This window comes from Neodiprion lecontei, chromosome 1 (genome assembly GCF_021901455.1).
Source record: "Neodiprion lecontei isolate iyNeoLeco1 chromosome 1, iyNeoLeco1.1, whole genome shotgun sequence".
Classification (NCBI taxonomy): Eukaryota; Metazoa; Arthropoda; class Insecta; order Hymenoptera; family Diprionidae; genus Neodiprion; species Neodiprion lecontei.
In genome coordinates this window covers 34,644,482-34,658,303 of record NC_060260.1, presented here as the reverse complement: position 1 = coordinate 34,658,303, position 13,822 = coordinate 34,644,482, and the positions used below count along the sequence as shown (strand labels likewise).

At 44.8% G+C, this 13,822-nt stretch overlaps 1 protein-coding gene across 1 annotated transcript in view; it reads right to left on the bottom strand.

Moving 5' to 3' along the window:
• The window catches only part of LOC107223584 (monocarboxylate transporter 11-like), a 72,991-nt gene that overhangs the window by 5,133 nt on the left and 54,036 nt on the right, over positions 1-13,822 (bottom strand). Inside the window, exons 6-9 of the mRNA XM_015663300.2 lie at positions 12,433-12,601; positions 11,270-11,434; positions 5,340-5,622; positions 3,943-4,117 (exon numbers count right to left, since the gene is read on the bottom strand). Of these exons, the coding sequence (XP_015518786.2) occupies positions 3,943-4,117; positions 5,340-5,622; positions 11,270-11,434; positions 12,433-12,601 (792 nt within the window). The remainder of the gene's footprint in view (positions 1-3,942; positions 4,118-5,339; positions 5,623-11,269; positions 11,435-12,432; positions 12,602-13,822) is intronic.

The window sequence follows — 13,822 nt, the reverse complement described above, 5'->3', positions numbered from 1 at the left end:
GTTGCAAATCTCCCAGCCATTGCATTAGGAAGCAGTTGTTTATGGACATTTGATGCTTTTCGAGGGAAACGGTTTTTCAACATGGTATATTCAAAGGATCCGCGGGGTCAATGTATAAGATTCGGAGCATTTTACACCTAAATGAAATGGTAACGACATCCTTCATACTCTGTAATTTTGTTTCGCACGAATAAAATTGTCTATCGTCATTCTTCATTTGATTTCGTTGTTTTTAAACTATCTTTGAACGATTCCCTGCATCCTGGTCGTCCTAGTAATTATTCAAAGCAATTGAACGTTACAGGGTGGAGTACCAGAGGCAGGACAACACTTGTGGATGATTGACAAGTGGCCCCAGGATTTTTCTCACACGGTTTCTACGCTGCTGACCGAGTTTTTGAAAAGCCGTTTGTAAGACGCAACACGTTTTTTTATTCCGGCGCCATCCGTCTCGTCAACTGCGGGAATCTCGCGACGTCGCGACGCGGCATTGTACTCCGAGCAAGTACCTACCTATATGCGGCAGCACTGATTGTGAGAGACTGTTCGAGGACCATTTGGGCCCCTGCTTCCAGGCCTCCCACCCCGAGGGCTCGATAACAACAATTAACCGGCGAGTAGTGACGAACAAAAACACCGAGCCGTCCAGCCAGCCCCCCTCGCTTGATTATTGCGGAGAGCCGAGGGAAAAAGCCTCTATTATGAATCGAGCACCGCCCTCAATATCCCCAATTTCTCCGTCTTACTAAATTGAAATGAGAGCCAATCATCCGCACGCGCGCTGCCCGATGTATCGATTAGATGAGGGTAATTAGGCCAGATTAAAAACTAAACGGAACTAAAGATCAGCAGATTAGGCGACGCGAGGTGAAGAGCAAAGTATTTACAACGGATGCCTCTCCCCTCAAAATACAACTGCAAAAGAACATACGTTTCAGGTGGTTATTTCACATGCTGAGCAATCGCTATGGTATAATCAAGAGAATGTCGAAGGAATTGTTACAGTGATAATTTATTTGATCTTTTAAATCCTTCATTGCTTTTTACGTCAAGTCCTGAGTTCGCAGGTTAATTTTCAGTGACTGACGGACCTCGTTTAAGACTGAAAAACGTCGGGTTTTACCTCGAGGCGGGCGTTAGTTTTTCCTTTGAACTCGGTTCCTTCTTCTCGAGTGGAAGCTAAAACCGTGAGGTGCAAACTGCAAGTTTCGCGCACTCGACTCGCTCGCCCCCGAACTGCATCCCATATCGCCAAGCACTCGCTCCGGGAGTGAAAAGAATTCCCATTCTCTGTTTCCCACTCGCCACTTTTTCCTACTTGTTCTGTGCATGGCTGCTGAATATTGCAGCGTGTTAACCAACCCCTGAATATTTAGTGGTTTCAGTCTAGCTGGTGCCGCGCGCACGCACTGAAACTTATTCGCAACTTCTGCGGTCGGATTTCTCTTATTCTATTCACCATTTCAACTCCGATTATACACATCCAGGATCTAATGAGCCGACATGACAAGCAGCAGTAGCCTGCAAAAACACGGGTATACATAAGGGTGTGCCGATGGAGATATCCGCATATAAACATCGAGTCGTCTTGAATATCTCTTAATCCGTTAGAGTTAGGAAAATACTATCTCAGTACATTTTTATACAGCGCGAAATTTTCTATAAGAATCTGCATACAGATAATTGAGAAGTTAAGCCATTTACGAGAGAAAAAAGATTCTACAATTTTCCGATTTTTTTTGACATGTTACTTAAATGAAAAATGGAAAAAATAAAACAGGCACCTCTAAATATCAATATTAAGAGCTTATATTTGGCTGACATATTCTACTTGAGATGCTCCTCGAAAATTTTGATACGCGTTTGAAAAAAAGTTTTTTTTTTGGCATATTATAGTATGCACCTAATGTATGACGAATTGTCTTTTAATAAAATACCCGTTCTGTCATTGCATTTAAACAATCAAACGCTGTTTTCAAACAATTGTATTATCCTGGAATGCGCTCCCCTGATTTTCCCTTGAAAAATGGCCACTTTGAACAGCCAGCTTCGGTGTCATGAGGCGTAAAGGAATTACTCCACTAACGAGCCTCGTGCTCAAGGATCGGCCACGGTGTCGTGCCGGGGCACGACTAATCTAATAAAGGAAGAAAAGCATTGACTTCAGTCTCTGCCTCCTGTGTGGTGGACGGTTTTTCTTCTTTCATTTCAACCACGTCCGTAGATTTGCTCGTTCCTTTTATTTTGGAAGGCAAGAGGCTCTCGGAGCTTCTTGCTTACCACTAAAATCGAATCGGTATCGCTATTTCTTACACTCCTGTATGCGTAACATTTCGGCGTGTGAATCCTGAAGCTACCCCCGAGCTTGCAAATCTAACAAATCATCCTTTCACTAGATACGGGCCTATAACACGCGAACGAAGCGTCGAACTTTCTCCCCTACATAAGAAGCGACGGGTTATAAGTGGATCTCCGTTACCGCTTCATAACTTAAGCCGTACAAACCACGCTTGAGAACTGTAAGCAACGTATACATCATCTTTGCCGAGAAGAAAATGGCTGAGTGCAAATCTTCCAGGTAAGTAAGATCTCGGCTCATAGAACGTGAGAAGCTGCAGTGAGAGGAAGCGAATCAAGACACCAGAAACGGAAGAAGCGGAGAAGCTGCAGATCCTGAAGGGGTGAAAATAAATTACGATTTTATCCTCTCGAAGCGGCGATGCGGGGGAAGAAGAATTACCATTTCAATGGGTCGTTGAAGGGCAAGACGGGCTAAGCTGGTTGGCAGACCGCAGTCGAGATTCGACATTCGGATGGGAATGCCGGATCAACAAGTAAAACCGCGGCGATGTCGAATCCCGGCTTCTCTTGTTCCATCCGAATTCTCGCCGCTCTCCCGAGCCTCCGTCAGCCCTTGGACATCTCGCTCTCTTTTCTTTTCGACCTTTACTCCCGCGTAAAGTCGATCGTTTAACGCTATCGATACAGCCACCGGGTGTCAACTCAAATTCACCGAATCCCTCGCGTATCCACGACGCTATCGGAAACGGTTTATAGAAAACGAAGAAGATCAGCGGTTCACTTCGCCCACCAAGCCAAAGTTTCCCCCCGTCATTCGGCTCCCCTCGCGTCCCTTCCACCGTACGTTTCAATATTTCTACCAAATAGACCCAATTTATTTATACAGATATGTGAACAGAAGTTCACCGAATAGACGGCACGAATAAATCTCTCGTGCGGGATGATATTATTTCAAAACCGTGTATTCCTTTCTATCCACATCACACCCGGGGGAATTCAACGTTTTTATCATGAATTTGCGAAAGGTGAAAATACCGAATCAAATCTCCCGAATGGCCGTGAAATCTGTCCGCTACCGCATCTCGGAATGTCGAATCGAAGAACAAAGTCTAACGAGGTTAGCACGGGAAGTCGAGTCGATAGAATTCCACCGCTAAAGTCAATTGGCGAAGGGGTGATAATCACTAATGACACTTCCAGGCCAAAACTCGAGCGAGGAAAGGGGTTGGAGGGTTTGGCGACAGGGGGCTGTTTACGCAGGAATCTCATTACCGCGCGAGGTCAACGGCAGGGGGTTGATAGCTCTGAACCAGGCCGAGAGTTTATAGCGGTGAAGAAGGATTCCGGAAGCTGCAGGCAGAAGCGGATGCGGAGAGATTGAAAAGGGGAAGTTATCCGAGTGTTTGCAAAGAGCCCGGGCTAATGGTCCCAAGCAACCGAAACACGAGCACGTTTAATATCGGAAAAAGTACCCTTGTTTTGCCTCTTCGGCAAACTTCCTTTTCTTTCCCTCAATTTTCCCCCTCCCTGTTTTCCCCTTTTCAACGAACGGAGCGCATTGTCTTCCGTCCGGCGAGCAGCGACCGTTCTCTCTTGAAAAAATGGGACAAAGAATTTTTGGATGAGGGACCGCATACTGACCGACACCGATGAGCGCGGCTTGGCACAAGTATTGCCTCGAAACGAGACACTGGGCCGATGGTCTGGCCGTGATCACTCCCCATCCTGCACAGCCGAGCGCAGCAGCAAGACCCAGACAAGTCTGAAGCAGGACCAGAGCGCTGGCTTCCAGGCCGTCCTGGTATCCTTGGAGAGCCTGGAATCAGGACCAGTTGCCACATTGCGAAGTTTGAATCGTTGGTTGTGTGGGTAATTTGCAACGCGATATCCCGCGGCAAAGGTTCGGCGGACCTTCGCTACGATTTTAGGTATTCAGGAGCTTATGCTAAGGCTGGGATCACAGTATTAACCCTGCAGGGTGTATAAAATTACAACGAAGTCGTAAGATTGTTACGTATTCATGGAGATTTTAGTCCTGTGCAATAATAATACAGGAACGCGCGTAATCCCAAGTGGATCAATTAAAATTTTTATATTTTTTAAACCTTTCCTTCATATATTATTGTTGTTATTTATTTATTTTTTTTTCTACTGTTCTTTTTCTCGTTACAATTTGAATTGATGTTTATCCTTCGGATTTTATATACGTAGGCGTTGCTTTGACAGGTTCGGTAATCATCTGTGAGTTTCTTTAACCTTGCGGTAAAAGGTTATTCAAAAATTTATAACGCAAGATGGCAATCGTAACATTGAAGCAAAATTTTATTCACTGATACATGGAGGAAAATAATTGTTTGAATCAATGAAGATATTTTTGCGAATGGCAATGACAACGCTTTGCTCAAGGTAACTAAATATTTGTCATCAGAAAGTAATATCTCGTTTACTCAAGAACGATTTGATTAAGTGAAGTAAAATATTGTCTTCGCTGCTTACAAGAATGTCTTCGTCGATCCAAACGATCCTTTTCTTAGGTGTGCCGTAATCAAATTAAATTTTTAACTCTCAAGTATTGTTGCACCCACGTATACGAATAGACGCAAAAAACACGAGATTACAAGTTCCGCGAAGTATCCAACTTCAGAAATTGCACAAGTTTGATAAGTATATTTGCTGATGAAATTTCAAGTCAAATTATAGACACAAGCAGAAAGTTTGAGGCGTATTTTTTTCTAGCGAATTTGAACTTACATCCTACTCCGCATCTAAAGCGCATACGTATAATGCGACTCTCGAAAACAACACTATAAAATAAAAGTCGAACACGAAACTTGGCCGATCTCTCTGTGATGTTTGAATCAATGTTTTTTTTTTTTGCTTCAACTCCCACACAAGCAGATCCGTCAATGTAGATAAAATCAGATCAGATTCAGGAAAATTGAAATGTGCAAATAGGTCAATATCGTTGAATAAGACTGTGAAAATTAAACCCTACCCTGCCTCTAATTTACCCATCGGAATTAGATAGTTGAACTCACGATGTAAAATGCAGGCGAGTAGAGGCCAAAGCCGGCAGCTCCCGCGGCGAGCATCAACATCCGGACAGGTCGACTCCCCAGTGGACTTAGGTCGACCAAGGGTTGCCGGGGCGTTCTTAGAGCGGGCTTCCGCTCTTTGACCTTGCTCTGCTGGTTCTTCAGGTGGAGAATCGCCCGGCGCTGAGGATGATAGAGAGAGGCGCTCCTGTAGACGAGGCCCAAGAAAAAGGCGAGGGAGAGGGCCCCAGTGACAGACTGAAGGCCCAATCTCCAGCCTAATTTCCTGTACGGAAAACAGAAAGGAAAAAAATACATCAAAGAAGTTAAGCTTGCAGAGGATTCGGGATATCCTTTCGTCGAAAACGAGGAACGCTTGGTAACGACTGTCGTCGATCTACACGCGCGAAGAGCGACGGCCGTGTGGGTGTCCGAAATTTTAGACACAGTCCGAGGGAGGGTTGAATCCAATTCAAAGCCGTCCGTGCAATCTCGGTGAAAATATATGAGGGAAATATTTCACTACCTTTAACGGCGAACGGTCATGTTTTAATACCGACGTTTTTTGACGCGGCTAATTAACTCGTGTCACAGCTTTCCGACGTTATCTAACCGCATAACTCATGGCTCGGCGCTAATGGATGGATCGAGGGCAAGATTCGAGATAAAAGCTACTCCCGGAGTCATGCCGGTGAAAACGTGATCGGCCGAATTGGCTGTTTTAGAAGTTTTATCGACCTGTGGGTGGCGGACGAGCAGATGATCTCACGTTTCGAAATTTAAAACCGCTTCGCTTAAATCGGAGATTCTGTAAAACTGTAAACAATCACGAACTAATATAGTTATTGAATCGAGATCGTTGTGTACGGTGTATTCCAGTGGAAGGAATAGGAAGAATGATTCTCGAAAACGAAACTAAAGACGAGAAACGGCGAGGCCTGTTTTCTTCGCGAACCGAGGGTAAACTACTTCTATTAGTCATGGAAGTTAGCTAACGCGAACTCAAAGTCTAACGGTCGGATCCGGACACAGAAATGTTTGGAAAGTACGGTGAAAGCGATCTTGGAACTGTCAATATTGATACGAGATTTCCTCTACTTAACTTTGTTGACAAGTCAAGGGGATAAACTTAATAACTGGAATTTTCCATGCTGCAAACATTTACCGAGAAAATCGATATTTTTCTAATTGTAAGTACGATGATCTATTTTCTTGATTAAAACTTCTAATGTACGGTTTTAAAGATTTTTGCACACTCGCTTCGGTAAAAGATGAGGGGATGCAGAGAGCCTCGTTTCCTTTCTTTCTAATTCCTCCTTTCTTGTCACCGTCAAATGTGGACGTATGAAAAGCACGTGCTCGGTTCTCATGCCCTGCAAGCTGAATTTCGGAAGTTCAAGTTTGAATGAAAAGGATTTGAATACATAATCGGAGACGACTGACATGAAAAGCCTTTCGAGCCTCGGAATACCGGGCAGGCTTAGAGCGCGGGTAGAATTAATACTTCCCTCTAGTGGGGTAATACTTGAGCCGGGGCAAAGACAAAGGTAGAAAATCGACTCCGAACCGGCAATAATAAGCGCACATCAGGCTGGGTCGTTCTCGGATAAACGGTGCCCTTAACGAGATTCTCCTTCCCCGCAACAAGGCTACGCGATGCGACAACGAGACGTCTCCGGTACCCGCGTACGTAGGTAGAGTAAAAATGACAAATGGAACGTATATAAGTCGTATCAACGCGGCGCACAGCGACGTCCATTACCCGCAATATTACCGTTACTCTCGAAGACCAGAAGCAAACTGCCCGGCGGAATTCTTTCTTCCGTATAATTAAGTTATTACATTCGACGAGAGAAAAGCCGGGACGCGGCGGGCAAAAAGCGGAGGGAACCGAGAATCGCGAACGGAGTAGGTACAAGGCAATATCAAAGCTCGGAAGTTGGACAGGGTCGTTGTTGCCGCGCGCTCCGTTGGCTCTCGGAGCTTTCATTAGTCGGCAATTACGGAAGTTTGTGTTGATCGTCCTCACTACGCCAGGTTTCATTTCATATCGGGGACTTCATTGCACCGGGAAACTCCGAGTGCACGATGCACCAGGTGTGACGACGTCGCTACGCGAGCCGCGCATACAGACCTTGGTAGGTAATCGTCTTCTCTCCTCGGGGAGTAGGTACAACATTTTGAAATGTAAATCACCCGCCTATTGCCCGGGAAAATTATACCCGTTTAACGGCAGAGAGTTGGGAGCGAGATTCTTACCGAAGTCGAGGCCTGACTTAAATCACCCCTCGAGCTTTCAGCCTTCCCTGAGTGCTTTCGTGGTTTTCTTAAAAATTAGCCGCTTAACTCGGCCTTCGAATTGCACGATCTGCGGCCTACGTGACAATTAACGTTCGAGTCCGAGTAAATTTTCAACTTTATACTTTTCAATATTAAATCCCGACAAACAATCGCTCCTGAAATGGTTCAGGTGTAATTGAAGCACGGAGCTTCTTACGAAATCCGTTTGAAAATTATCTCCGTAAACTCGTCTCTATGTGTAATCTATATTGGATGTAGAAATCGTTTCAGTGTAGGAACTGAGTTCTCTACTTTCGGAATGTCGTTATAATTCCACGCATGGATAAATGACGATTGAGGCAAGCAATTCCCTTGACTGTCGTACCTAGAATTAAATTTCCGTCATTTGAATTAAATAACTCGAAAACTGTGTGAGAAAAGTCGTGAAGTTCTTTGGTTTTTCGTTTACAGACGAGAAATTGAGATGTGTGTGTATAGGCACGAACTTGAAGCGATATCGAACACTGTACAGGATTGTAACCCGAATTGATGAAAAAAACATTCTCATCGCTATTATCATATTTTAGCGAAGAGAAGAACGAAATTCCGTGGCTTTTCCCAGAAATCTTCGTTCCTATACAGACATCGACATGGAAACGCGCGCGATGGTGTAATGGGAAAGCAGGCGTTTATCGCGGCGGGGAAATTGGACGTTGGCGGATCGAGAGCGAGCGAGTGGAGCAGCTCAAGCGTCGGTCCGACGTCGGGTAAACGCGGGTGTCAACAGCGACGGTTGGCTGCGATGCAGCACGCTTTGCGACTCTCAATCAGGCGGAGGAAGAGATGCAAAAGCCCCCGGAGCGACAAGCCCTGCATTAATCTCCAGCGATCCTTTACAAACCGCTCGATGCATCAACAAATCGAATTTCCTGACTCGATTATTCCCCCGCGCAGATGCGGCTACGATCGACGAGCGCGTTTAGCCCCGAGTCAAAGACGGGACGGTGCTTAAGTTCCGAAAGCGTCTAATTCCGAATTATATGGCGGTGAAACTTGGTGAAGTAAAGAAATCAAACTTTTACGGAACAACGAGGTATCGAATGGTTGGAAATCCGACGGCTAAAAGTTTCGAAACGCAAAATTTCGAAAATTCAAGTTACGATGGAACAAAGTTCCGAAAACTAAAGTTTCGATGGAGTAAAATTTTGAAATTTTAAATATACTCACCCAGCGTAGTTTACTCAACGAGTGGGTATAAAAAATTAGAAAAACCGATAATCAGAATTACCAGGATTCCGAAAGTGAAAATATCGAAAATCCAGAACAAAGAAGATCAAAGTGGTGAAATATCTCCAAGCCAGAAATTCATAGAGCTGAAAATCTTCGATCATTTGGAATTTCGACGTTTCAGATTTTTAAATTTTCTCATTTTCGCACCTTCGGAACTTTGAGTGTCGGACTTTGGACCATTAGAAACTTTCATATTTCGCTAAAGTTTGATTTCTTTACTTTGACTTTCGCTAGCAAAAAATTCGGAATTTAGAGCTTTCGGATCTTTTCCAATTCAGAATTTGCACCCCGTCCCTCAAAGACGGACTGTTTTGGATAAAGGAATATGAATATTCATAAACGTCGAACGACCATTGTAACCCGACTGTCGAATCTGCTGCCGAAAATTTATCTCAACCTCCTAACGAAGCGAGGACGGCGCAAATGAAGAGGCAACGCGGGGCGAAAGCGTGCGTGTGTTTCATGCTGCAAATTTATGCCGTTTTTCAAAATTCAATCACATCAAGAGCAATCTGATTCAGAATGAAATTCAATTTGCAATAAAAAATATGACATTCCATGCCAGCGGGGCAACTAATTCGAAATTTGGTGTCCGGCCAACCATGGCATTTCATATTTCACAACGCTTTCACGGCATATCAATAATACTTGGTAGTAATACCGGCGACAGTTATTGTAGCGGTGAAAGTGGTAACATAGAAGTGATTTTTTTACGTCTGGAATACTAAAAAATGAACATTCCAAATATTTAAATTCAATTTGACGAAAGTTGTTTTTAACGCCATATCGGCAAAATAAAAACCTACCTCTAAAACCGCATAACCACCATGTGCATATAATATACCACGTGTACTACGTATACGCGCTTAATTTTTGGGATGGTAAAAAGAATGAATTTAGTTACACCGAAGAAGCCGGTGTGTGAAATGTAAATTTACGAGAAGACCGTTTTCGTTTTGTACAGGAAATCTTACAGATTACATTGCGTCAGGTTTCCAATGCGAACGTTATAGGCATGTTTCACGCGCATCGCACGTATGTGGGTATGTACTTACTTGCACAATACGTAGGTATAAATATACCGATATCGATAGACACGCATGCGTTATACGGGAAACCAGCGTTTCTTTTATTGGAAATTTTATCACCGTACATCTACCATTTCCCGTACACATAGGTATATATCTACTATACAGCCACCATATTTCCTCGAGTGTGTATATTTGATTTTCGACGGGTGTTTGTCGTGACAATTCTCGCGCGTTTTATAGGTCACAGTGGCTGAATATCGTTCGGTCTCCACGGCGATACGCGTCATCGTCAAACGACACGGTCCGCACGCGTGACACCCGATACGCGGTTATAACGCCTGTGTAATTAACCCTGTACGATGTGATATCGGGAAATGTTTTATCGGATGAATTTAACGAGCCGTTCTTTGACCTCGTCGCGTCGAACGCGTAAACCCACCCTTGCAGATGCTGCAGCCAAGATTATAAATATTTTCCACTTCTCTGCAACAACGACTGTCGTAAAAACTGCACCGACAACGCTAGAACTTCCTAGAGGGATGTTTAATACGTGGCGTTGATCGAGATACGAGGTTATTTAACGAGAGATTATTATCGCTTCGTGATTCACCGCATGTACCACCGCGAGTGATGTTGGTACGCATCTACATAGGTATAATACGAAGCTTCTGTCCGATCGAGCTTTAAAACGACGAGGGCATACATATAATGGATAGATGAAGCGCACGATTTTGACCCTCGAAGCACTAGTCATATAAATTTTTGCCTCCTTCAGCGTTTGTCAATTCGGTCAAATCAGCATCGCAAATATGAACAAAATTCGTTTTCTGTTCAGCTGAACGAATGTAACAATGAAAATCGAATGATAATGAAGACGGTGATGCAAACGCGGAGATTTGATTCTACGCCGAGGGAAGAGATTACGAAAAAGCTCGGGTAAGATGCCCATCCGCGATCAGGTGAAACGAGATGAAAACCCCGCCGCGTACATTCGAGTATAGATATGTGTATGTATAATACGTAAGGGATAAGCGAAGCTATGGTTTTCCAATAATGAAATTACTCGGCAAAGCGATATTATTCTACCCGAGTAACATTTCGCATTTTGGATATATAGCTCTGGCTGATTTAACTCCCGCATAATTCTTACCGAATTAAGGCATTATATAACACGGCTGCAAATTACTACCGAAATGAATTTCGTTTCACGCAGTGTGTATATGTTGAACAAAATCGTCGGCTATCGATTGAACCACACGCGTGTCCTCCCTTGCTGCAGGATAATCAGGACTTGCAATTCTGCGGGGAATCTGAATCTCTGTTTCCACTCACCCAACGGCCTCCCTGTAGAAAACACTGAAGAGGGCAATTCCGACCCCGGTTCCGGCCTGCACGACCATCTCGACGAACTCCCTCCGTTTTCGGAAGTAGTGTCCCAGGACGAGGCCGGCCGTTTCCTTCACCAGACCAGCACCAGCGCCAAGGACGAGTCCGTAACTGTAGAACGTGACATAAGTTGACGCAGGTCAAGCGGGACGGTTTGTATTTGTCTTTCTTTAACTTTTTTGCACCGATTTTCATCCACCTACGTCAACGTCGACTCGCGCTCGTCACCGAGTATAAAAATAATCCTTCCCCTTCCGATTAAAAAGTCCGCAAGCTCCGGATGACCTTTGGAGTAAAAACAGCTACGACGAGATATTCCGTATTATACAAGCGCTTGTTGTCACTTGATTATACGAGGATCCCTGAAAAACCCATTAGTTTCTCGACACGAGGCCCCGTGAGAAGAAAACTTTTTTCACGTCATCGTCGAGCTTTTTCTCGCCCCAGCCCCGGGGGTTCTGAATATTTTTCTCAAATTTTTAAACCACTGCTCTTCTACCTAGAGTAAACATGTACGTGTGTATTTGCATGTCATGAACCCACCCGCTGGGCAGCGATATTTCTCCCCTTGTTTTTTTACTTTTCATCAACTAAATCCGAGCACGAAGTAAGTTTTGTTTCCAACTAACGGCGGTACCTGCATTCGGCGGATGGATTTAGCTTGTACACGATCCACAAGTACGCCATGTTCGGCGCGAAATTCATCAGCATCCCGCAGGCAGCCCGTGAATTGAGCTCATTCAGGAAACTTTTGCGACAAATACACCCCGACTTAAATGTAACGCCAAACGCTGCCACTCGGCTCAACGACTTTCATTCAATGGTCGGTCTGTTACCTGTCACAAATCAAAGCCCAACTTCGTCCCTCGTATATGTTTCCCATCGCCATTCGCTCCAGTCAACACGCAAACCTGTTGGATTTTAACGCTTCGACAAATGTTTACACGAAGCAAATTTCACGTTCGGAACGTATGTACCAACATCGATCCTGCTCTTCCACTGCGTTGTGCTGACAGTTTGATTCAAGTCTTGATTGTTATTTTCCCCTCCTAAAAACCTCGGAGCGGAAAGTTAGCCGCAACGAAATCAAGACCGCGCTAATTACTCACCTCAGGAGAACCTGGTGCATCTGAACAGCGAAAGAAGTGAAGAGCGACGCGAGGGCCAGAACGAGACCTCCGATGACGGCCGTGAGGCGCGTGCTACCTCGACGACAGGCGCCGACGACGAGGGGCGCCGAACCCCTAGACACGGCGGCGCTGAGGGCTCCAACCCAGGCTGAAACAGGAGGGAGAAGGGTGGAAAAGGTTAGCCTGCACCTCTCTGCTCTTCGACCGAACGGGAAAAAAGGTATACAAATTTGTGGCATCCAAGTATACGTATATAGGAAATGCGGTTGTTACAAGATCGCGAGGTTTACCTGTAGGTAAAATTCAAACAGGTGGTACGACGTGCTAATTAATTTGGTAATTAGTCCGACGTATCACGCGCCAATTCAACGTTCTTCGCTGAGAGTGAATCAGGGGAACAACCACCGCTGATATCCGTTCCGGCTGTGTTTCGAAGCAATATGTGCAATGGCTTCCTAATTGGCATTCCAATTATTGGCATAGTATTATTCTGTGAGGAACGATTTAGGCTCATCCGGCGGGGATTATTTCGCCGCTGATCACCTTGGTGCGGGTAGGATATACCTTGAGGAGTCCTAGAAGCTTAACAACGCGAACGGTTATAATGATCGATTTCCGACGAATGAAGATTAGCTTGAAAGCTGTACCAAATATCCGTCGTTCGTGAAATCTTGGTGTTTCTCATTGGCCTGAGAAATTATCCACCTTCCATGGACGTTGAGTAACAGAAATCGCGTGACTGAATCTTTACCTTTCCAGTTTGTCAGGGTTAAACTCACGCCGTTCGGTTCGATCAATATGCGAGACGCCGCATGTTTTCGTGGATCGGAAAAACAAAGAAAGAGAAATAAGGAGAAGAAAAAATCGCCGTATACGAGGCAGGATTGGGAAAACAAAATTGAACTACGGGGTTTCCGGGATTCGAGAAAGAGGCGGGTGTATGCTGCGGACACGATAGTAAAAAGGAGGAACATGATGTCAGATTTGGAACGATAAAACGAACTCGATTTCCAAACATCCATCGATCACATCGAGTCTCTATAAAAACACCTCGATTCAGAAGACACTCTGAATTGTATTCGCATCGAATGCGAAACAAAACTTTTCGCCTTCGTTCGGGGGTGAGATATATGGAAGGGTGGAGGACCGAGTCCGTATAAGATTCCCTAAGGAAACTGGCGCCTCATTTGACAAAAACTCCTCGCTTCCGGATGTGGGTCGAGCTCGAACCGGAGACGCGTCTGTGCGTTATGTGCTCGTCTGTCTCGAGGCGGACTAGACATTACGAATAGGTCTGGAAAATCGTAAGCCGATCATCCGATGGGAGGGTAGCCTCGTTCCGAGCATCGAATTTAATACTCCCTACTAT